Source organism: Typopeltis vanoorti, chromosome 20 (genome assembly GCF_054136105.1).
Source record: "Typopeltis vanoorti isolate ZY-2024b chromosome 20, IOZ_Tvanoo_1.0, whole genome shotgun sequence".
In the NCBI taxonomy this organism is placed as follows: Eukaryota; Metazoa; Arthropoda; class Arachnida; order Uropygi; family Thelyphonidae; genus Typopeltis; species Typopeltis vanoorti.
In genome coordinates this window covers 69,468,886-69,495,541 of record NC_143568.1, presented here as the reverse complement: position 1 = coordinate 69,495,541, position 26,656 = coordinate 69,468,886, and the positions used below count along the sequence as shown (strand labels likewise).

The 26,656-nt window shown below is 36.9% G+C and overlaps 1 protein-coding gene across 2 annotated transcripts in view; it reads left to right on the top strand.

Moving 5' to 3' along the window:
- Fpps (Farnesyl pyrophosphate synthase) overlaps positions 1-26,656 on the top strand; it is a 194,834-nt gene that overhangs the window by 37,920 nt on the left and 130,258 nt on the right. For both annotated transcript variants that reach the window (XM_090410087.1, XM_090410086.1), the window contains one exon: positions 24,119-24,256. In XM_090410087.1, the coding sequence (XP_090266213.1) occupies positions 24,119-24,256 (138 nt within the window). The remainder of the gene's footprint in view (positions 1-24,118; positions 24,257-26,656) is intronic.

Sequence of the window (26,656 nt, the reverse complement as noted above, 5' to 3'; positions counted from 1 at the left end):
CATGAACAGATGGCACCAATGGCAATATCATATTAAAAACGAGGATATTAGGAAAGAACTTGACATTATTAGCATAGCAGGAATGTCTTAGCAGAGTTAATCTCAGGTGGTATGGTTACTTAAACAGAATGTGAGAGAAAAGAAGAGCAAAACAAGTGTTCTCTGTCAGGTTGGCAGGAAAACGACCTAGAGGAAGACCAAGATATAGGTGGATTGATACAGTAAAAAGTACCTTAGAAGACGGAAATATAAAATATGATAATGCTGGAATCTTGACAGATAACAGATTGATTTGGAGGAAAATTACTTTCCTCCAAAAATTTTCATGTAATGATGTAAGTTCTTCAAGTAGTACTACCATAATATCCTATACACCTCCTTGAGAGTACATGTCAGGAATTTGATAAGTTCCCCTGAATTCTGTCTTCCTTGATAATAACTATAGATTTCTCATTTATAGTAATATATGAAGTTCAGACTTGGATTATTAAATCCTCAATTTTTGAATACTCTCATTATTCCTTAAAAGACAAATAACTGTAGTTTTTAATTGGTTTTCAGGAAAAGCCACATAAAATGTTCCTTCTTCCTACTTTCAAAATTTTTAGATTCACTACCCCCCCCTTTTCCTATATGAAATATTTCACAAAGAAAAAAACAAAGTTGTCTTGCCATATCTGTTCTCCGAAAACAGCCATAAAGTTGGTACTTCCTAATGTAATATTTAATATCTAATAAACATTTCTTTTTCTAAATAAACAATCTCATATGTACCAAGTACCAAAGTTCCCTCTTAATTTCTTTCTTGTTATTCTGTTTACCTTTTGTAATGCAACAACTAATTCCCTTTCTTTATTAAAACTTCTAACAAGGTCTTCATTAAGTTGTTCCAAAAATTCTTCTCTCTCTCTCTCTCTGTGTGGCTACCATAGTCCTTTTATTCATCTTTGCTCCAGCATGTGTAATGCTTTATTTCTACTTCAGTCACAATGCTCTGTTCTTTTATTTGAAAGTGGTAAAATCCCACTTACAGTAAAATAATTGTCTTTTAATTTATAGACTTTCAATTCATCCAAACATTAAATTACTATATATATCGGCGTATAATACAACTCTCAAATACTACAGAAAAACCCTCGAAAATGGGTCGTCTTATACTGTGAGTATAAAAAGGGAAGCTTAATATCTTGGATGAGCATTTAGATAGTTACAATACATTGTTATATAAGAAAATAGGCAGTTTTATAAACAAATCAGATTAATTTTTTGTTACATAAATTTATTTAAAATATTACAATAGATGTAAGTCTTAAAAAAACAAATAATAATTATTAACCTCAATTTTCACGTTAATTTTCTTAATTTGTTGAAAATAGTTTTTCAGATTCATTGTTTAAATGATCGTCATATGGATCCCAGTTTGAATCCAGTGAATCGATTTCATTGTCATCAGTGTCCCACAACAGATCATCTTCCATATCATCCATAATATTAGAGATACCACACTTTTTAAATGATTTTATTACAGTCTCTACTTTTACTTTATTCCATGTTTTGATCACAAATTTGCACAACATATCAAGTGATGCAGCACACATAGATCCACTGTTTTGTAAATGATTTTTCACCAATCGACATTCAATTATTCCACTCTTCTCACATGTGATCTTTAAATGGTTTGTTCAAACAGATGTCTAATGGTTGCAATATAGAAGTTAACCACCTAACTGGCCATTATGAATAAAATACACATCCCCATATGCTTCGTATCCATATATTTCAATGTAATATCAATTGTATTACAATTTTAATATGTATTTTCCATCCATGATAGCCTTGATTTCTATAGACGTCTTGGCCAATAGCTTGATAAAAACTGCTGTTATACCAAGTGGTATAACAGCAGTTTTTGTGTTCATATGTATAATATACATACTGAGGAATAAGGAGCTGATTTTATTGTGATCAAACTACAGGAGTCGCTTTCTCAGAGCAAAAAAAGATGGCTGTCATTATTTTGGGAGAATGGAAAACATGTTTCACACCTTGCAGTCACACTGTTAGGTCTCAGGAAAAGTCACCTACCCTGATTCAAAGATTTATTCGAATATGAGTTCAACAAGATCTGATAAATGCATTCGTTCATTAGTTCAAATTAAGTGGATATTGAATCCAACATTATCCCATACTAATAAACTGTGTTTCTTCATTATATCGCCTGGTTGTTTGTTCCACACATTATTTATCCATAGTTTCACACCATTTTCGTCTATCCATCCTTTTTCCTTAAAATTGTACAAAAACACTTGAAGGAAATTTTAACTTAGGTTTAGTTTTACGTTTGAAAATGATCATTGGTTTTAACTTGGTTCCATCAGCCAAACATGACAATACAACCGTAAACCTTCTTTTTTCATGACCTGTACTTCAAACTAGCACACTCTTACTACCTTTAGACTCTACTGTTTTATTGCTTATCATATCAAAGCTCATAGGAGTTTCATCCATATTTCCAATATTTGACAATAGAAATTTATGTTCTTGTCTCAACTGAATAATAAATTTATGGAAACTGGTAAGTTTGTGGTCAAGAACTGCTGGTAGTTTTTGAGCAATTTTCGTTTTTTGTTCTATTACCAGATTTTGTCTGTTCATAAAATGATTACACCATCCTGAAGTAGCTTGAAATTCTATACTTTCATCCGGATTCAATCTTGACTAGCTTACTGCATATGCTGTAATCATATTTCTTACAACAAATTAACTATTCTGCCTTTGTTCGAAATACCCATTCTGCAACATGATTTTCCAGTTGTGGCCATTGGGTGATACCCGTTCTCATCGCACATTTTTTCTTTGGCAATTTTTTAAAAATATCTTCTTTCTTCTTCATTCTCTTACCATCTTCTTGATTATGTCAAACTTTCTTGCAGCAGCACAGTTATTATAAGGCATATTCCGATAATTGGACCACTTTTTTTTTTTTTTTATTAAGCTAAAAGCACAATAAAGAAATAAAACCCGACAAGTTTTGCAAGTCATTTGACTTACATCTTCAGGGGTAAAAGGTAACTGAAAGTTAAACAACAAAAAAGAGAAATTAATAGTTCATACTATACAGTTGTAGCCTTCTGACTGCTTATAAAATTAAAAAAAAATCAGAATGCAGATTCAAAGCAGTGCTAAGTTTAAACAATGCTGGATGATGTCACATTCTGTTGTTCATGATCATAATGTCCGAGGTCTGACTGAGGTATATTTTTTATCAAAGCTGACTAAACTTAGTGTAGAATTAAACCTTGGTTTTTATTGTATTGTGTTAGAATTCTAATCATGTTTGCAGCTTCTTTAAATTTCCTTATGTAACAGTTTTTTTCTATATAAGACATGTTTATTTTCTGCCAGAGTACATTGTGACCGGTGGAAGTAATATGGAAAGCTACACCTGATTTGTGTTCTCTTCTGTTTTGTACATCCTTTTGGTGTTCGTTCATGATCTGGGGAAATACAAGAAGATCTGTATTTCTCCAGATCTTCGTGTTTCCTACGTAGCAGATGCCGCAAGAACAATAAATTTTATAAACACCTGTTTTTTTTTAAAGGATGATGTGGAAGTTTCGGGGATATAGAATATCTACGATGCCCGGAGGAAAGAGGTCTTCAAGGAGACCTCTTTTGGCAGGAACAACAGATGAACTCATTGCTTTCAAGAATTACCTGAATAATATACATAAGAATATAAACACTTTAGAACAAGAAGAACTTAGAAAACTTCCTTTTCTTGACATCTTATTAGAAGTCAATGAAAAAGATAATAAACTTTCTTTCTCAATATATAGAAAATCCACCAACACAAGAAGATTTCTTAGTGTGGCCTCATATCACCACCACCCTTTGCAAAAAATAGGTCAAAATTTTTTTTCAGGTACCCCTGAAAAAAAATTTCAAGATTTCTATATCCCCCGAAACCCTTTAAAAAAAAAAAAAAAAAAACCAGGTGTTTATAACATTTATTGTTCTTGCGGCATCTGCTACGTAGGACAGACAGGAAGATCTGGGGGAAATACGCATGAATGAACACCAAAAGGATGTACAAAACAGAAGAGAGCACGAATCAGGTGTAGCTTTCCATACCACTTCCACTGGCCACAATGTACTCTGGCAGAAAACAAACGTGTTATATAGAAAATAACTGTTACATAAGGTTAAAGAAGCTGCAAACATGCTTAGAATTCCAACACATTGGAATAAAAACCAAGGCTTAATTCTACACCAAGTTTGGTCAGCTTTGATAAAAAAATATACCTCAGTCAGACCTTGGGCATTATGATCGTGAACAACAGAACGTGGCATCATCCAGCAGTGTTTAAACTTAGCACTGCTTTGAATCTGCATTCTGATTTTTTAATTTTATAAACAGTCAGACAGCTACAGCTATATAGTGTGAACTATTAATTTCTCTTTTCTGTTGTTTTAACTTTCAACTACCTTTTTTCCCTGAAGATGTAAGTCAAACAACTTACGAAACTTGTCTGGTTTTATTTCTTTATTGTGCTTTTAGCTTAATAAAAAAAAAAAAAAAAAAAAAAAAAATGTGGTCCAATTATCAGAATATGCCTTATGAATTTCTAAACCACAGAAATCTCCACTTATAAGCACAGTTATTAGTTTGCTTTGCCATTTCAATTACCCTTATTTTAAATCGAGCTTCATACTTTCTTCGTTTTGTTGCTGGTTACGTGGTTTTAAATAACAATTTTAATAATCCTCAATTTTAAAAAAATGCAAAATGAATAATAAATTAAAATTGGGCTAATCACTTTTAATTAAGGTAAGTCGCATAAATACTAAATCATAAATACTATGCAAAAAAATAACGGATATAACAACAATACCTAACGTTGCATTAATACAAGAAAGAAGAAATTGGGGAGTCATTCTTATACAACCGACATAAGCTTAAAATCTAAAAATAAGCTAATATTTAGTCCTCATCATATACGCTGATATATATGATACTTATTTTGGATGGACCTACTTACATTCAAGTGAATCTCCTACTTTATTAGAAAATTAGTTACAAGCAAATACAATATTTAAACAGTGCACAAGTATATAAAAGAAAATTAGTTAATTTGTACTGATAAAAGAAATTGTAATTAGACAAAAATTTAAGTCTGTACCTCCATATAATTAAATAAAAAATACTGTGGAGCATCTGTGAGTTGGCCTAGAATTCAGCCCTATAGTGTAGTTGCAAGGAAGATTCATTTTGCTTTGCTTTTTGGTTGAAAAGATCTGGGTTTAAATCCTCCTTTAGGAAACAAGGAATTTTCATAATCACTTTTCACACTAAAAAATCCTTCCTTATACAGGAGTGGTGGGATTTGTAATTCTTGCAAAATGGGTAAACTGCAAGAAAATGCATGTAATTAGCTGGTATAATATATTGCCTTTTGATTTTAGTTTATTTGCTGTTAATGCCTGCTTACTAAATAACGTAAGGAATTCACAACGTAAACTGGAATATAAATTAAAATAAATTTTAATATATACTTCCTATATAATTTATGTTGTGAATTCCTTAAGTTATTTAGTAATTATGTGCAACCCACATATAAGTCTTTCTTCAAGAATTGCTGTTAATGCTATCTAAACCAAACCTTAGAATCATAGTTATAAACTAAGTCTATTTCTGGAACTACATTCCTTTCTTGAGGATTATATCCGTTTCCTGTAAGTTTCTTTCATGATCATAATTTGGAGTTCTGGATAACTTTTAAAGAATTTCTTATAAATTTATAAATTTGGAACACCAAAAAATCCAGAGAAGAGAAGTTGACTTCATTTTTATGTGTACAAAAAGAAGTAATCAGTGCTTCCTTTGGAAGCTGTTGGTAATCAGTGCTTCCTTTGGAAGCTGTTGGCACAACAATTGCTATACTTAATTTCAAGTGAGAGTTCCTTGTTCAGACAACCAGGAAAACTCTCACTTGATTCTCCCCCCCCCAAATCCCCATTTGCATTCTCTTTTACAATTATTGGACTGTGAATTCAACTCATACTCTGACATGAGTATATTTTTGTAGATGTTTTTCATTGGCATTGTTTTAAGTTAACAATGCTAGATAACTAGGAAGAGACATTCCGTATAATGTATACGTAATGCAGAAAAATGACTGGGACTTCTGACGTAATGGCCAAATTCACTTTTCCATAGTGCATCCCATTTTTTGTGTTTGCACACAACTGGTGGCAGAAACTATAGCACTTCAATATCTTGTGTATGCTAGTGTTAGAAAAAGGAATTTTTTCACATTTTTCTTAAAGCTGGAGGTTGTGGTAGTTGATAGTACTCCCTAACAGGCTCATTGGAAAGCAGAGAAATTATGAATGCCAGTTTAGCAGCGTAGTGGTTGTGGAAAATACAGCTTGAAACAACCAAAACCCCCAAAGAAAATGGATATGGATATCACCAGCCAAACAATCCAAGAATATGATAGATTATATTATTGTAAACCAAAGATGGAAATCAAGTATCCTAAATTGCAGATCGTTTGCTCAGACTGTGGATCAGATCACAAGCTAGTATTAGCAAATGTAAGAATAAAGTTCAAATCTGAAAGCACTTTTAGAATCAAAAGGAGACTGAATGTAAAAATCTACAAGACAACAATATTCTTAGAAAATATCAACTAGAACTAGATAAAAATCTGAAGGAACTACCGAAACAGAATATAAACATCGAAGAACATTGGTGCAAATTAAAGGAAATAATATTTAAATCGGCAGAAAATACAATATGTTACACAGAAAGAGAGAGTAAAACAGATTTGTTTTCGAATGAAGTAAAAAGTTTAAGCGATCAAAGGAAACGCATGAAATTAAAACAGAACTATAACAGAAATGAATATAACAGATTAACCTTTAGTTTAATCCTTTATCCAAGTGTAAGCAAACAAAGTTTGCACCTGAAGTATCTTCAGGACTGGGGCAACTCGTGACAAAGGTGGAATGACTTCATATCACTTGCCTTAGTATCCCATAATGCAAAACACATCTCCTTGCAGACATGTATACTGTTATGCATTATGGGAGGGGGGGGTCACTGTCCAGACCGGTTTCGACCTTTGAAGTCTCTTCAACCTTGGTATCACCTAGAGGTGATACCAAGGTTGAAGCAATGCAGAAGTTATATTTCCATATGACTTCTAAATGTGCTTTGCATTATGGGATACTAAGGCAGGTGATGCGAAGTCATTCCACCTTTGCCACGAGTTGCCCCAGTCCTGAAGATACTTCAGGTGCAAACTTTGTTTCCTTACACTTGGATAAAGGATTAAACTAAATATATAATTTATAGTCTAACCAAGTGGGGAGGGAAAAAAAAAATTTCCCACAATAGATTAATCAGAGAAATTAGAAAACTAGTTAAGAGACAAGAATTACTGATTAGAAGAAAAATGTGAAATGGCAGAGAAGCTATCAAAATAAAATAACTTCCATGGATTATATAAACAAATAGACCAAATCAGTAAGACACAGACAACAAAAATGCTAATGATCAAAAAGAACCAAAGAAATAAGAAACTAGGTGAATTTTGGAATTTTAAACTGAATGATCAGAAGAACGGGGGAAGAGCCTGGCCTGGGTGATGCAGCCCACAAGGAGCTGCACCGCCTCGATGTAGGCCTTCACAGCCCAGGTTCTCAGAGTACCCCCTCCTGTGGAATAGACAAATACCTTTTTCATAGCAAAAATTCTAATCTGAAAGGGAAAGAGAAAAACTTTTTTTTTTTTTTTTCTCCGAGTCTGGCAGTTCAATACGACGAATCTACTGACTTCTTCACCTGTTAAGCAAGGCTTACATCCTCCTGCTTTCTGTTGTTGTGGGTTTTGAGGATGTGATCTGCTAACTTTTCTCTGCAGGAGTAGTTTAGTATTCCTAGGCTTCTGCACAATGCTGCTCCCACGTCATCCTTTGCATCAATAAATTCTTCGATTTGTTCTGGAGTGATTTCGTCTGTCTTCGACAAACATATTGTTCCACTCTGTGCTTACCACTTTAGGCCCATTTTTCCCTGTGAGGATAAGTAGGATATCCCTGAATATTTCTATTCCATTTCGTAAAACCTTCGCATCCTCGGGGAAGTCTTTTAGCAGATGCAGTATCGGTGCATTGGCTTTTGCATAAGGGTACTTTGTGGGTTCTGCTGTTACCTTTCCAGGTTCAGCTATGCCCGGACTCCCTGGTTTTGGTTTTTTCACATTCCCTTCTTCAGGGCTGCCTGGCCTTTTTTGTGTGGTTTCTTCGCTATGAATTTCCATTTCTACTGTTTCTTCTTCTTTGTTTTTTCAACTACCGTGATAGGACCTTCCTGCTGGTGTTTCTGTTTATTTTCTGTGGTGGTGGTTTGGTCGTTGGCTGGCTCCTCATGCTTTGCGTCCTTCCTAGCTGCTTCTACCGTTTTGTCTGTCGGTTTCTCTGTTACTCCATTTTGCGATGTGGCGGTGTGATTCTTTGTTGCTGCCCTTTCACGTGCAGCCTTCAGGGTTGGGAAGTCGTTCTGCTCCATGCCACTGCTATTGTTTTCCAGTGTTGCAGTGTTGGGCGTAATAGTACCTCCCACTCTTTCTGCATGGTTTCTACTTGGACAGGTGTCCAATTTATGGTCTGTGTTTCCACATTTTAAGCAGGCCGACTGGCAATTCTCTAATGTATGGCCCGCTGTCAGGCAGTTCCTGCATTTCATTTTCGGGCACTGAGCCTCGAGATGCGTGAGGGCACCGCACTTAAAACACTGTCGCTTTATGCCAAGGTAGCTGACCATTACCCTGGCCGATCCTATCTTGACGAAATTCGGAATTTCTGCCTTCATCATGACGGAAAAGGTGACTTCACCTGACTTCCATTGAGGGAAGTCGGCGTCCGTGCCAATTTTTATGTCACGCACGGCTCCTCATTTCGAGAAGACTTTAGGTATGATGTCAGTGTCTTCTTCAAGATATCCTAGCGGGAATCGATCTATTCTTACTCTTTTGGAAAGACTTCCCACTACAAAAGGGTGAAAAATTTTTCTCCTGTCAGTAATTTTTTCTAGTTGTAGCATGTGTGCAGACAACTTGAAACCTCTCCCCCCCCCCCGTAAGGGGTAAAACCAGAAATATTGTCTGCCTCGACACAGTCAGTTATAGTCTGTGCGAACATCCTCTTCTGAATATCAGTATCTATTTCGAACCCAAGGGGTTCTTACCCTCAGTAAAGACGAAGACATTACTTAAAGAAGGAAGAAGATTTTCCAGAGATAGTCTATTCCTATAAAATAGCAGAATGCCGTATATAGGCCTAAAGAACCCACAAAAAGGGAAAAAAAACAAAGGAATCTTACCAAGGCAGCAAGACTGGAATAGGAGCTCTCTCTCGGGATCTGGTAACTGGCAACTGGAATCCAAGGCTGGGATACTTTCACTGCAGAGCTGGAACATGGAGCTTTCTCTCGGGGCTGCTAAAGCTGGAACTTGTCTCATCAGTGGGAGCCAGGCTAGAAAAGGCTTCTGGCTGGTATCTCCAGCCAGAAGCGTTAGTAAGGTCATCTCTACCTATAGGAGTTGCCAAATGGTGTGCCTTCACTTGGACCTGGCTCCCACCGAAGAGACCTCAATAAAGGTCGAAACTAGTCTGGGTTGTGGCCCTTCCCTTAATGCATAACATTAGACATATCTGCAAGGAGATCTAAACAGCAGAGTAGAAAATGATTTATATGTAAATGTTTTGGGAAAATTTTGAGAAAGATTTGGAAGAAAAGCTAATAATGATGGTATAAGTACCTGTTGAATTTCTTTTTAGGACTAATTAATTTTGGACTAATTATTACTAACACCCTGGTCTAATATAAAAATGTGTGCAAATTCACTCGAAAAAGATGCAAGAAAGCAAATCCTCTGTATACTCATTGCAGGATATGAGTATACAGAGGATTTGAAATTAGAAGTAGTAATTTAGTTTTGATCAGGATAAAATTGAACATTATATTGAAAAGTCTGTAAGAAAGTTTTTTTTTTTTTTTTAAAAACAAATCAGAGTTTGAGCAGCTAACAGAGGTAAACTGTAGACTCACACACAAAATACTATTCAAGAAAAAAGTTTGAAAGCAAGAACCCAAACCTTGAAGATTCATTGGCAGATGCTGAAGAAAACATTGATACTTCCAGAGGCATGTGGTGAGGTTGTCTGCAAGAATAGAAAAATCAGAACTCTATGGTGGACTCAGGAAGTTAGAGACAGCCAAGGAAAAGAAGAAAGCATATCAAAAGTTCCTAGCAAGTAAGTCAGCTTGTGTGCTTAGAGAATACAAAGAAAAATATAAGAAAGTGAAGTACTGTAGAAATAAAAATTAGTGAAAACTAAATTAGCTGTTTACATGACAGTGTTCAACTAATTTTAACTTAATGATCTTTGAGATTAGGTTAGAAATGACACTTCAATGATTAGAGACAGCAGATATAAAAGTTCTGAGAAAGATTAGGTGGAGTAAACAGAACATATGTCATCAGTGGCAGTATCGCAAAACTTTTCATTTTTAGCATTCTGTAATGTGTTAGCAGAGCTAATCTCCACTGGTATTGGTTACTTGAAGTAGGTAGATTAATATAGCAAGAAGTGCCTTATAGGATGGGAATACAGCATCTGATAATATTAGAATCTTGACTGATAACAGAATAATTTGGAGGAAACTTGTTGAAAAGAAGTTGTTACTACATGAAAAAAGTAACATCATTACTATCATAATATCCTGTACATTCCCTGAGGGCCTATGTCAGGAATTTGCTGATGAACTTCAACATGTAAAAAATCAGAATCAGAGTTACAAATCAAATTGCACACAGATTCATATCCCAGGATATTGTGCATATAACTAATCCTCTAACTCCCCAAAAGACTGAGTTTTTCAGACATTTTTATAAACAAAAAAAATTTATATTTATAAAATGTATATAAATACTGCTTGGAAAGAAGTCAACAGACACCCCCATGTGCAAGGTGCATTGTGCCATGTCACTAGTCACATGTTCATAGTAGGTATAAGGGGAGGAATATGATGTTTCCAAGTCACTGCAAATGTGTCAGAGTGAAATGGCTGAAAGAAGGTAACTGACTGGGTTTGAAAGAGATGTTGTAATAGAATGCCATGTTGCAGGCTTATCGGTTTGGCAAATTAGGCTATCCCAGGTCAACAGTCAGTGATACCATACTGAGATGGAAGTGCAGGGAGTCAAGTACAAGTGCTACCCACAGTCACTCAACACACCACACTCACTGAATTTGACCATAGAGTGCTACAAATCTGCACATGAACATTCAGAACTGAGGTTCACAACATGAGTTTTCATGGTAGGACTGCAATATTTAACCTGAACCAACATTCAGTATCATCCTCAGTTGTGCAAAGAACATGCACATGTACAGTGGGACATCGAAGCTTGGAAAGCTATGTTATGGAGTAACAAAACATACTACACCCTTTACCTAGCAGATGGACCTGTGTAGGTGGTGGATGCCCAGTGAATGTCTCTTACCAGACTATGAAATTTGCAGGAGGCAGTGTAATGGTGTGGTCCTAGTTTCACCTTGGACCTCCATTTGTAGCACCATGAACATTGAAGTCAGAGTGGCATTTGAACATTCTGGACTATCAATGCAATGCTTTCTACTTTGTGGCATTTCTATGGAACTGACTATTGTCTCTTTCAGCGATGCAATGCACTGTCATAAGGCTGCTGCTGTAACTGTATGGTTTGTGGACATGACCATCATTACACTTGACTGGCTCCCACAGAGTCCATCTCTCAGCCCTATTGAACATCTGTGGGATGAATTGGAGCATCAAGCGAGGTCAAGGGATGTCTGTCCGACACCAGTCCAAGACCTCATTACATGCCTACAGAAAGAATGGTCCAAAATTCAGATTGTTATCGTACACTTGTGGAAAGTATGCCCTGCAGGATTGTTGCAGTCACCGAGTGAAAGAAGGTCCTACATCTTATTAAGGTGGGTCCCATGGCTGATTTGTTCCTTAAATTATGGTGTCTGTTGACTTCTTTTCAAGCAGTGTATGCACACAGAACAAAACTTATTCACACTCTCTATGAAAGTCACAGTAAACTCCATTGAATAAATTACTGAAACCACGTGTTTCAAATAACCTTTCATATGAGGATCTTAAATAAAACAAGTTATGATTCACAAGCTTTATTGGGCCCATTTCTGTGTGAATCGAATTTAGAATTTTTTTCAGTTTTAATTGAATAAATCATATGTAGACCAATGACTGCAATTACTCGGTCATCAATTTCTAATTTCTGTTCACTTTTCATATACTGAAGATGCAGAAAAACCAATTATCTTTTTATCATGCTTTCTATTCTTCATGAACAGCTGATAAGTCAACCTTCATGAGTGCTGTTTACTGTGCACATGCTTAGAAATATAGTAGAACAACTTTCATTTCAGTCCATAGCTGCATTTCATAATGCAGAAAAGTTCCTACTGCAATGAAGACAAAAATGAAGTATATAATATAAAAATGCTCTTTTTGATGAGTATTGCATTCATTTTTCAGAATGGACATACAACAGTTGGATCATTAATGTAGCAACAATAAAATTGAAAGAAAAGCATCTTATAGCATTTTTTTTTCCAAAAATGCTATAAGAACATACAAATGTTCTCAAATTTGGTTCCCAATATTTGAAAGGGATAGATTGAAATCCCTGTGGAAAGGATACATAGGCATATAACAAAGATGGTTTCAGGACTATACAACATTAGTTATGAGGATTGACTGAGGGAATGTGGACTGCAGAGTTTGGTGGATAGATGGAGAGGTGATATGATCGAGACTTTTAAACTGTTGAGAGGCAGTTACAGGGTTGACACTGGGGAGTTCTTTCACTTGGTTGAACAGCGGGAAGGAGTGATGACAAGAGGCAATCCCTGGAAGTTACGAAAGGAAGCTGTGAGCAAGAGGATGAGGAGTGGTTTCTTTGCATGGAGAGTGATTGAACCGTGGAATGCATTGCCTGATAGTGGTGACAGCAAGAACAGTCAATGAGTTCAAGGAGTGGTATGATAGACTTTGTGTTTCCTAGGAAGGTCCTCCCACTATGAGTCTCTTGACTATGGAGGCCTGAATAATAATAATAGTATCAGGAAACTAAGGTCACCAAATCCCAAAATTTTGAGATATATAAACCTATCGTTGTTGTTCAGATTAGATAGATTGATTATGAACAGCTCATAGCATCCCTTAAAATCTCATATTAGTAAGTTTTTGTAAGAATTGATGTTTAACTTTGGACTTATGTCAAAGATAAATCATAATTATGAACAGAACCTGTTGATATTTTTTGTTTAAAAGCTGGACGTTGCAGTTGTAATATTTTGTGAGAAAAGGTTCCAGAGAATAGAGGCAGATGGAATAAAAGAAGTAGGTTCAGTGGGGGTTGCAGGTGGATGATAAAAGGATATTGGGTAGCTGCCACTCTTACTTTAACAAAGTCAATAGAAACTAAAGGAATGATTTAAAAGTCTCTGGTTAGAAAACTTTTACATACCCAGACTTTTCAGGATAAAATAATGATAATTTGTGTTAAAATGGATGATCACGACTCCATTCGTCATTTGACTCAAAAACTTGTAGGTATCAAGACTCATCCACAGAGTTCATTTGACCTGCTCTATTGAAGATTTTCTGAGAAGAATTAGCATATTAAAGATGCTTTAACGTTTTTATTGCATAAACATTTTTATTATATAAATGATTACATAAATCAATGAAATTGATTTATGTAATCCAACTTGTGTGTTCACTTTGAAGATAAATGCTTTATGTAATTTTATGTGTATAGTCTGTTCATTACATCTTGATCATACTAGTTAGAAATTCAACATTCTTGTCTTAATGTCCATTCCTTATGTCCAACAGATACTCTTTGATTATGGTGATTGAAGTTGATTAAAACTATATTAATATGAAATTGCTTCATGGACCACTTTTCCCTTAGGAAGAAATTGCTCGTGTTTTGACTCCAGAGCTTTTGAAATGCAGTGCCAGGCTGTTAAATTTCATTGATCCCAAGGTGTTATATCTTGGAAGTTGGCATCATTTCTAGGTTCTATTTAAGGATAGTTACCATTACTGTCTTCTTTTCATTCTTTCATCAATTCCATACCTATAGGTTTTATAACATTTTGCATACTGTTCATTAAATATCAATAGATTCTCAAAAGAATCTATTGATATTTTTTGTTTAAAACTTGGAGGTTGCAGTTGTAATATTTTGAGAGAAGGTTCCAGAGAAAGAATAAAAGCAGATGGAATGAAAGAAGCAGGTTCAGTGGGTTTGCAGTTAGATGATAAAAGGATGTTAGGTAGCTGCCACTTATATTTTAACAAAGTCAATTGAAAGTAGAGGAATGGAATGCCAGTTGAGATCATAGAACAGTCTTTGGTCCCCAATATTTTAATGTTCCCAATGTAAAGAAAAAGTCTGTGATAGCAGTCGAAGTGTCAGAAAAAGGGGCTTATTGTTAGCTAAACAGCACTGAGAATTTTAATTGGAGGTTTTTGGTCTACCATCCTAAACATGAGAACAGTGTTTTTAAGGTTGGATGGGTTTGAGTTTTGTACAGAATTAATAGCATAGGTGTAAACTTAACATATTGAGCAGAATAAGATGTCAAGTTTTTTTAAGAATCTGAGGTAGTTATTAATATGTAATTGTGCTAATGTGAATGACAGGTAAATTTCAGACCAAAAAATATCCTATCTGGAAATTTGTGTATTTTTGGAGATAAGGGAAGATGAATCTTTTTGTGAAAAAGAAGGCATCACTACATTTTGGTAATACTGAAGATGAACAGTTTATCATTCACTGTGGGTGTGGGGGGAACTAGTTTGAAGATCTATGTTCAGGACACCTCTCGTCAAAGATCTTGCTTGTCATGTTTGTGCATGTGCAAGATTTGTCATTGAGGAGGAATGAATACTATCATAAATGGATAGGGTTATGGGTCAGGAGATCATTTGTGTGTAGGAGAAAGAGGGGAATGTGAAAGAAGAGGTGACGACCTAAGGAAACCATTGTCATGATGTGATTGACTTGGGACAAAGCTGGGTACCTAGTTTCAAAGGGGTAGATGTTCAGTGGATGGCAGTTTGCTGAGTAGACTTTGATGCCAGACCTAATCAGATGTACTGTCAACACCAGTAGCACTGATTTTTTTAAATTTTTTTTATGGTACTTTTTCAGAGTGGGTGATATAAGTTAGATTTTGATTAGCAGATCTCTTTTAACTGGTAAGTTTTCAAATAGTGAAGTTGGTGACCTTCCTCATTATGCTAGAGGAGAGAGATGAAGGTTGATATAATTGATTGCAGAATTCTGTCTTAGTTTTATTGGCATAGGCTGAATATACAATCAGGAACAGAGGACTTTTTGGTAGATTAAGATTCTTCTGGATGGTATGTGGTTCACTATTTTGGTAGGCAAGTGATTTAGCCAGGAGTTAAAGCTGACTTCCTGGCATCATCCTTTTTCTTCAGGTGCTGTTGTGCTAGTACCATTGTGCGTGTGTAAGAGAGGATGAAAGTGCAAGTGCATAGAAATTGTGACTAGTGGCCTTCGCAAGTGACCAGAAAGCATGAGCACAATTTGTTTATACAAATTTCTGGCATATTTCTGCATTTGTTCCTGTCATTAGAGATTTAGGTATATTAACGTTTTTTGTTTGCTGCTATAGGCTGCAAACTATATGCAAACTGCTTTTTGATTGCTTTTGATTGCTATTGTCAATCATGACTTGGATAATGGGCAGAAATTTTGGTTATGGTGAAGAATGAAGATCTTCATTTTAGTGGGAATTTCTTGAAATCATTCAGAGCAGGTGTCGCAAGTGCTACATTTGTACAACCTGTTGTACTTAAGTCATTCAGGAATATCATCAGCTGTGTGACTAGAAACCAGTTGTACTAGCCAGTTATGCCATTTCTTCCATCTTAATCTGATGGATTATCCAATACTTGTCCTCAAAATCATGTTTCTGATAATGAGAACTTTGTGAACTTTGCTATATATCATGCTAATTTGATTGAACATGATTGTTTTTGCTTATCATTTTGTAGCTTTACAACCTTTGTTTAGTTAAACAGAACACATTCCACTAATCTGTCTTGGTTTAATTGAGAAACAAGCATCTATGGATAATAATTATCTAAATTATACAGTATCAGTACTGTTGTACTTTGGAGTCAAGCACTGAACCCACAAAATATCTTGTCCATAGAATAGTTATTAAATGGAATGTGCACTCAGTGTATATTTTCAAGTCCAAATTTTGGCCCACTTTTTTGCTTATTTATGTATTAATTTTTGTTTCTAGTTGGACAGAAAAAATTCATTCCCTCGCCCCCACTTTATGCAAAAATATGGTGTTAGTAGTACCATAATGCAATAAGGGTGAGGAGTTTTTGGCATTGGTAAGCTCAACTTGGCCAAAAATTATAGCATTAGTGAGACCTCGTTGACTGAAAATGATATAGTTACAGGATAGTGAAAATGATATAGTTACATGATATAAAATGATAGAATGTAAAGGGTATTGTATTTACAATGGGGGGAGGGAGAAGGAACAGGACAGGAGATGGGTATTGCTGATGATAGCTGCAAAATTACAACCAACAAAATTAGACATTAAAAAAGGATATTAGGTCTGAGGGAGATGGTTCATTTGAGGCTGTCTGGTGTGAGATAGAGATAAATAGGATATTATTATTATTACCCAAGAATGGAATGACTGAGTCTTTGACTCCATGATGCAATCATGGAGTCAAAGACACTTCTGGGAGGTCCTTTTATCACACACACACCTAGTCATACCGTTCTTAAACACACTCAAACTCTTTGCAGGCACCACATTCTCAGGCAAGGCATTCCAATCATTTACAACTCTGCAAGAAAAAAAAACCTGCCTCTCACTCTCCTGCTCACACCCTCTTTATACAGTTTCTAGGGATGACCTCTGATTCTCCCACTGTTTTCTGTAGAGCTTCTCCAGCATTGATCCTATGACAACCCCTTACCAACTTGTAGGTCTCTATCATACTCCCCCCCCCCTTCCTCCTGTCCACCAGACTCTACAAATTGTATCTTCTCAATCTTTCCTCATTCTCAAAATTCCAGAGGTCAGAAACTACCTTAGTCACCTCTGGACCCTCTCCAACATCTCTTCATCCTTCTGAAAACCAGGTGACTAAATCTGGGCACAATAGTCCATGTGGCCTAATCAAAGCCTTATACAACAGAACAAGAATCTTCCTACTTCTACAAGTCAGTGTCCTCTGCATCATTCCGAGAAGCCTTTGTGTTGTCTTCACAATATTAGCTATGTGTCCCCCTAAATTTCAGATCCTTATCCACTATCACCCCCAGATCTCTTATTTCCTCTACCTCCAACAATATATTCTCACCAAGCATAAATTCTGCATCCCATCTTTGTTTTCCAAATTTTAAAACCTTGCATTTTGCAACATTGAACTCACAATACCCATTTCTGTGCCCAGTCACTCAATTTATTTAAGTCTTCTTGTAAGGCCAAAACACCTTCTCTACTCTTCATGGTTTGTTCCAACTTTGCATCATCTGCAAACAACTGAATATCTCCATCCAAATCTTCACCAATATCATTAATATATAAATTAAACATAATGGCCCTAAAACAGACCCTCGAGGCACTCCACTAGCGACTTTTCCTTTTCCTGGATATTGCTCCTCCATACACAACTTGTTGATACCTATCAGATAGTCAGTCTCCAATCCAATGCACTAATCTAATATCCAACCCCATCTGCTCTAGTTTGACTGTCAACTTATCAAGGTACCCTATCAAAAGCCTTTGCGAAATCCAAGTGTATTACTGTGTATTTTTCTCCTCTGTCCAAGGAAGCAGTCACTTTATTTAACAAGTATGTAGATTACTAAAACATGACCTCCCTTTAGCAAATTCATGCTGTCCATCAAAGATAATAGCATTGTTGTCAACCCAATTCTGGATCCTAGTTCTCACAAGCTTCTCCAACAACTTTACCACAACACTTGACACACAGATAATCCTATAGTTTGGTGCTTGAGTTCAATCACCTCCCTTACGAAGTGGCACAATCTTGCCATCCTTCCACTCCTTAGGAACTTGACCGAGTGCAAGACTTGTATTAAAAAAATATGTCAAGGAAGGTGTCAACTCCCTGGCACATTTCTTCAGAATACATGGTGATATATTATCAAGTCCCACAGCCTTATTAACATCTGGTTTGCTCAACTCCCCATACACCTCTTGCTCACTTACAGTCAGTCTCTCCTCCCCATCATCAACTGCTCTCATTCTCTCCATGAAGTCACATTCACAAGATTGAAAGACCTTTATGAACTGCTCATTAAGTATCTCCACCACACATTCCGCAACAGCTGTCTTTATACCATTTTCTCCAATCAATGTCATCCTTCCATAATCATTCTTTCTTTTGCTGGCTACATCTCGAAAGAGCTCCTTAGGATTCTTTTTGGCTTCATTAGCTAACTGCTGTTCATACCTCTCTTTAGCTACTCTCACCAACCAAGTCGCCCTCCTTGCCTGGTCTTTGTAGACCTCATGGAATTGGTTATTTCCACTTCTCTTATGCTGCCTCCACAGTGCCCTTTTTCTCTGTATCGCATGCTTGATCTCTTTATTCATCTATTTCACACCTACCTTATTTAACCTTCTCACCCTTGGAATACATTTAGATATTGCATCTACTAGATAGTTTTTGAAAATCCCCCAAGCTACATTGATCTCTTTTCCAGCTAACTCCTCATTCCATGTTACACCTGCAAGCTGTCTCCTGAGCTCTTCATGATCACCCCCCCCCCCTTGTAGTTCCACATATACTCTTTTCTCACAGAGGTCCTCACACTGCTAGCAACCACCCATGATTTGGCATCTTATTTATAATTACATTCTCATGAGATGACCAAATCCAAGACCTCAATCCTTGTGTGCCCTCTGTTACATGCTGTCTGGGGTAGTTATCCCTCAAAAACTCAAGAAACTCATTTTCTTTACTTCCAGTTGCTATCTCATCATTTCAGTCTATATTGCCATAATTAAAATTGTCCATAATGATCACCCTTTTCTTATTTGCTTGGCTAATTTGATGATACATTTCATTATCACCACCATCCACATTACCTGGTCTATAACAACATCCAACCCAGTATTTGATTCCACTCACCTCTATCTCACACCATATTACCTCAAAACCACTGGCACTATTTCCCTCTTGCATCCCTACTTTGTATGGACAACTCTTTCTCTGTCATCAATATAACTCTCCCTCCCTTTTTACCCCTTCTATCCTCATGAAACACAACATACTCTTCCATCTCTATTCCTCTCAGGATGTCATCATCTTCCAACCATGTCTCACTTATTCCAACAATCTTTGGGTGAACAGGTGCAATTAGTGCAACCATTTCATCCGCCTTGTTTCTTATGCTTCTAGCATTTGTATACAAACACAACAGCTCATTTCTGGATCTACAGCTAGTTCCACTGATACCACTCACTCGATGTGATCTCTCCATGCTCGACTGGGGCCATTTCCCTTTCTGCTTATTCATTTTAGAACCCTCTTCAATTTTAACTGTTTCCTCTTGATCCCAGGTCATCCCATTTCTTTCCTGTCTACACATGCTCTCACCTCCTGTTGGAGCATCCACCTTTCTCATGCTGTGTACCCGTCCACCTGAACCTCCCCTTTTCCCTGCTCCTCTTGCACACCTATTCTCTCATTTTCTATACTCATACTACTCACTTCCTCATTCATAACCACCTCTTCAATTTCTCCTGTCTTACTCTCGTCCTCTTCCACATCATTTCCCACTTGATCTGATTCATTTTCTCTACTCACTTCTCTACCTTCTAGCAGCAGTCTCTCCAAGCCACTCACACCATAACTACTCAAATGCAGTCCATCGCTCCCATACAGTTCATTTCGTCCTTCAAACTCATTCCACACATTAACAGACTGTACTCCCCTCTTCTCACACATTTTAGCCAGTATATCATTCATAATCCTTGCTCTCTGCCTCATCTCATTACAGTCATACCTAGTCAACATGCTTACTACCCTTCCTATAATAAATTTAGTTTAATCCTTTATTCAAGTGTGAGCAAACAAAGTTTGCATCTGAAAATATTTTCAGGACTGGGGTAAAGTAGTACAACACCGGGCAACTCGTAACAAAGGTGGACCAAGCTAACATCACTCCTATCTCAGTATCCCCCATAATGCAACACACATCTCCTTGCAGATATGTATAATGTTATGCATTAAGGGAAGGGCCATTACCCAGACTAGTTTCGACCTTTATTGAGGTCTCTTCAGCGGGAGCCAAGCCCAGAAGTGGAGATACCAGGCAGAAGCAATAGCGAGGTCATCTTTACCTATAGGAGATGTCAAAAGGTGTGCCACCTTTTGTGTTATACTACCTTACCTCAGTCCTGAAGATATTTTCAGGTGCAAACTTTGTTTGCTCACACTTCGATAAAGGATTAAACTAAATTTATTATAGTCTAACCAAGTGAAAAATAAACTTCAACATCTTTCTCTAAATCCAGAGTAATTTAATAAAAAGGTGGCACACCTTTTGACAACTCCTATAGGTAAAGATGACCTCGCTATTGCTTCTGCCTGGTATCTCCACTTCTGGGCCTGGCTCCCACTGAAGAGACCTCAATAAAGGTCGAAACTAGTCTGGGTAGTGGCCCTTTCCTTAAATGCATAACATTATACATATCCAAAGGAGATGTTTTGCGTTATGGGAGATACTGGGATAGGAGTGATGTTAGCTTGGTTCACCTTTGCTACGAGTTGCCCGGTGTTGTATTACCTTACCCCAGTCCTGAAGATATTTTCAGGCACAAACTTTGTTTGCTCACACTTGGATAAAGGATTAAACTAAATTTATTATGGTCTAACCAAGTGAAAAATAAACTTTCAACTACTACTCTTCCTGTCACACTAGTCTCTTTTATCCTTCTAAACAGCCTCCTGATATCCATTCTAACGTGCTCTTTGTCCTCTGTCAAATCATTCGTTCCTATTAAAACCATCAACTCCTTGGCTCACTCCCTCCTCATATCCAATGCCTCAATCACTCTACTCATTTTACCACATGGAAAACATACCTTGTGCATCCTACATCCAGCATACCTTTAATAATGGAGTCGCCATACAACACCGCTCACTCATCTTTCGTTAACTCTTTCGTGCCATCTTGATTCGTTTTAATCGTTTCTACTCTAATTTTCTTAATTTCATTCCTATCCATTTCATCTCTTTCCTCATCCAATCCAATTCAACTTCCGATATAATACATTGTTGGGTGCTGCTATAGACCAGGGGTCCTCAGGAAGATGTAGATGCCATGTATTGGCAGATTAGCATAATGAATGTAGGCTGGATGATTATTATGTGAGACTTTAACTATGGGGACATAAATTGGAAGAAGGAAAGGGAACATGGTAAGATGTAAGTGGGATTTATACAGTTACTAAGGGATAATTACATGAAACAATATGTTATAGAGGGGGACAATGGCTTTGAGGATGTTGGATCTGATGATAGCATCATAAGATGTATCCATTACTGAGGTAGATACTTTGCCTCCGATTGGGGAGAGTGACCATGCAGTCTTGTTCTGGGAAGTTGCCAAACATGGAATTCTTTGTTAAGAAGGGCTTTATGTTAAACTGTAATGCTGGTGATTGTGAGAGACTTGGGAGTCATCTTAAAACAGTGTCATTGCTTGAGAAGCTACAAGGAAAGAATGTCAGTAGTGCATTGCAAGTGTTCAGAGATTGCTTGAGAGTAGCAGTATCAGCCTGCATACCCAAGGTGAGAAGGATAAGCCAACGTATGACTTTAAACAATGCTCATGGTACGGAGGTGACTGAACCGAAAGAAATGGTTGAGTTGATGTTACAGAGATGCATATCAACATTGAGGTAGATGAACAGGAAGTGTTCAGCATATTAATGACTGTGAATACAGACTAAATGGCATATCAGCCCTTGTACTCTATAAATGTGCAAGAGAATTGATTGCCTCTGATGAAGTTTTAATCGAAGTCTCAGCTTTGGCAGTGAAAGAGGGTAAGATAGGGTAAGATTGACAACAGAATTGAATAAAGATAATGGCTACACCATGATACTGCTAGATGTTGCATAAAGGTGGCTCCAAGTTAGAGGTAGCAAACTACAGACTAATATATCAAGAGTGGTTTTTCAAGTATTGGAAAATTTGGTGAAAGGTAAAATACAACAGTGGGTGGATAGGGATGTGATGCTGTATAATGGGTAGCATGACTCTGTAAAGGATAGGTCTCGTCTTAGTAACTTATTCACATTTTATAATAAAGTGACAACAGAATTGAATAAAGGCAATGGCTACACCATGATACTGCTAGACTTTGCCAAGGTATTTGAAAGAATACCAGAAAACTATTACAAGAACTGGAGAGAGGGGGGGGATAGGGGATAGCTGATGGACAGACACCAGAAAGTAGTATATGGTGGAGTGGAGTACCTCAGGGTTCGGTACTAGGACCACTATTCTTTGATTTTATATCAATGACATAGGGAAAGACTTAAGAGGGGATATTCAGTTGTTTGCTAATGATGCAAAACTGGAGATAGCAATAGTTGATAAAGGTGATGTAGATAGCCTGCAGGGTGATTTAAATAAATTGGTTTATATAGGTTGCATATGGTGTATCGTTGATATTGGTTTGCAGGAATAGATGAGGCTAGGGACTTGAGGATAATGGTGGACAAAGAGTTGAAGTTCAGAGGGTATGTTGCAGAAGTTGGTAAAATAGCTCAACGAATTACTTGGATGTTGAAAAACATGCTAACAAGTAAAGATAAGGAACTTGTCCCTCTTTATGAGGCTATGGTTAAGCCACATCTTGACTACTGTACACAGATTTGATCACCTGGATTTCTTGGGGACAAGGAGGTGGTTAAAAGGCTTCAGAGATGAGTGACCAAGATGATGACAGATCTGTGGAACTATGAGGATTACTCCTTGTGAGGATTGGTTGAAGGTTTGTGAGTTACAAATGTTAGTTGATAGGCAGAAAAGAGGGGACATGATAGAAACTTAAGATAGTAAAGCGGTTTTATAAAACTGATGCAAGTGAAATTTGTCAATATGTAACAGAACTAGAGGACATCTGTAGAAATTGTGTAAGAGTGTGGTTAATAGGGGTGTGTGGACAAGATCTTTTGCAATGAGAGTGATGAGTGAGTGGAATGGATTGCCGAATTGGTTACGAGTTCTTTGACAGCGAATGGATTCAAGGAAAGGTATGATAAGATTTGTGTGTATGATGGTCGATTTCGATCTCCAGCAATGAGTCTCTGGACTCCATGGAGATGCTATAAAATAATAATAATAATAAAAAGTGGTTGCATGATGCTGTCTAGAGGTAATGCTCATTCCATATAAACCTGGGTACTTAACCTGTTTTGGGATATCAAGAAACCTGTAATAATATTCACCTTTTAATGATTCAGTATAATTTTTTTGAATTGGTGAATTGTTTACCTAGTTATCAGTCACCCCCCCCCCCAAAAAAAAAAAGAAAAAGAAAAGAAAAACAACAAGGCGCTAGTGAATCTGTTGCAAATAAAAGCAAAACTTTGTGAATCTAGAGTTTATTTGCAATTGCATACAGATAATGGTCATGATCTTGAATCACTGAACATAGAGTATTCTGATTTAACTTTTTTTTTTATTTTATTTACAATTTTAAAATTAAAATGCAATGGATAATTGTTTAAGTACTTCTTGGAAGCTTGCTCAAAATTAAAATAATGATGCATCTACAAAAAAAAATTATATAAATTTTCCAGTATAGGTAGATCAGTTTTTCATTTAACTCTGATTGTGTATTTGTAAGTCGAACAAAATTATGGATCATAAATTTTTTTAATAATTTTTTTTCTCCCTCTAGGTCTTGGAGTATAATGCTCCTCATGGAAAAAAGAACCGTGGGTTAGCGTTACTGATGACTTGCAAGTATTTGCAATTGCATACAAATAATGGTCATGATTTGCAGCTTGCAAGTATATTAGGATGGTGTGTTGAGATGGTATGTAATTATCATTATTTATGTTATTTATTTATTCGTATGGCATGAATATCAAAACATGCAGTACAATACACTGTCACTTTAAAAACATATAAAATTAAAAGTCAAAAGTGATTTTAAAAACCAATAAAATTAAAAGGTTACATCCATATTGGTCAGATAGTTCATAGCTTCGGGTGTAGCACTTAAAAAGTCCAATTTGTCTCTTGAATATGCTCTGAGATAACACTGAGTCACAATATGGTCCATAGTTTGTCTCTGAGCTCCACAATCACAATGCGGGGATGGTCGTTTACCCCATTTAAAAAGCATGTCCGCACATACACCATGACCAGTTCGTATTCTATTAAGCTGAGTCCAGGATTTTCGTGTAAGGTGTGAGCAAGCATCAAAACTTTCTTGTAATTCATTAAGAGAAAATTTTGTGATGTCATCTGTCTGGCTCTCCCACTGTTCTTGCCACTTTTGCTTCAGGTCAAAGTTAGATTGCAGTAGTAGTTGGGCTAATTGTAGTGATGGATGTCTTGATCTCAATCGTCGTGTACTTAAGTCTGGGAGATCTAACTGTATTAGTAGGGCTGTGTTTTTCTTATACTCCTGTAAGAGAGAGCCTTAGTCCTGCGCAGATTGGGTGGAACAATGTTACTAAGAGCTGGAAGCCAGGGTGTGGGCGTTGATTTAATTGTGCCAGAAATCAGTCTCATTGTATTATTTAGTTGGCTATCAACAAGTTTAACATGTGTGCTATTTAGCCACACTGGTGAGCAATATTCGGCAACAGAGAAAACTAGACCAAGAGCTGTAATCCGCAGATTATCAGCTGTTGCTCCCCATGTCGTGCCTATTAGTTTTTTATTATGTTGTTACGGTTTCTTAACTTAGCAGAAACGTTTGTTAGGTGTTGCTTGTAAGAGAGCGTGCGGTCCAGGATCACTCCCAAGTACTTTGGAAACTTATTGTGTCGTAGTAAACATCCTTCAAAGAAGATATGTAAAGTGACATCTGCCATGTGATTATTAAGGTGAAAGCTTGATAATGTTTTGTCTGGATTGAGCTGGAGCCTCCATTTTATGTAATATTCACCTATTGTTTTCAGATCTTTTGTAAGTACGTCTTCAGCCTGACTCATGTTTTTGTGTTAAATGGCAATTACAGTGTCATCATCATAATAGAACTTGCGTGAGATGATAGCAGGCAAGTCATGTGTGTATAGGTAAGGGTGTCATTACTGACCCTTGTGGAAGACTATTAAGTTTTCATTGTTGGGACATTTTATTTCCTAATATAACTTGAAAGAAACATTCAGTGAGCATGGAGGAAATTAAGTGTGCAGTCCGTTTACATGGGACAATGCTAAGAAATTTGTATATAAGACCTTCATGCCATACTGTATTCATAGGCTGCTGTTAGGTCCAAGAAGACAGCTGATGTTTTTTCTTGCTTCTGAAATCTAGATTCTATGTATGGTGTTAAAGTGAGCACTTGATCACAGCAACCACGTTTTTCTCTAAAACCACCTTGTTCAATCAGGACATGCTGGACAATCTGTTGTACAGAAGGCGTTCTAAAATTTTATAGGTGCAACTCAATAAAGCAATAGGTCTGTAAATTTTTGCCTCCTGGGGTGGTTTTCCAGGTTTAAGAATAACAATGTCCACGCGGTTAGCCTAGTGGCTACGCGCTTCACAACCATATGCCTGGGGAAGGAGTGTCCTAGGTTCGATTCCTGTCGGTGACGTGAGGAGCTGAAGGATCTTTCTCAGCCATAGCCAAGTTAGCCAGTCTTGGCCGTGGACAGCAGGGTTTTCCCCCAGTTTATTCTGGGGTTTTTCATCCCCCAATGCAGGCAAACTGGCCTTGAGAACTCAACACTACAGGCCATAGGATACACTGGGGCATAAGGCTGACCACCTTATCCTGTAAACGGAGTGAGGTCCGATGATCAATGGACCCTCGACACCGCAAGGTAAAAGAGGGTATAAGGAAGATGACAAGAATAGCAACTATTTTTGACTTCTTAAACTGCCTAGGTAGTCGGCCAGTCAATAATATATCAGAAAAGAATTCGCAGAGCCATTTTATAGTATTTGGCTCGCTATTAATCAGAAATTCAGGATGGACACCGTCGAAGCCTGGGGCCTTGCCTGCTTTGAATGACTGCTTTTACTTCATCTATAGTGAAGATTGAGGCATATTGTGAGAAAGCAGGGGCATTTATTTTTAAAGCTCTAAGTTCTTTCTTAACTTTCTTGGTATGTTCACAGTCCCTAGGTGCCCTTGACATATTATTAAAGATTTGATTAGCTATTTTCTCAGGGGAGATAATTGTGCTTTTTCTTTTAGGTAGATTAGTTGTGGATAGTTGTTGAAGATTCCAAGCTTTTCTACTTGATCGTTTGA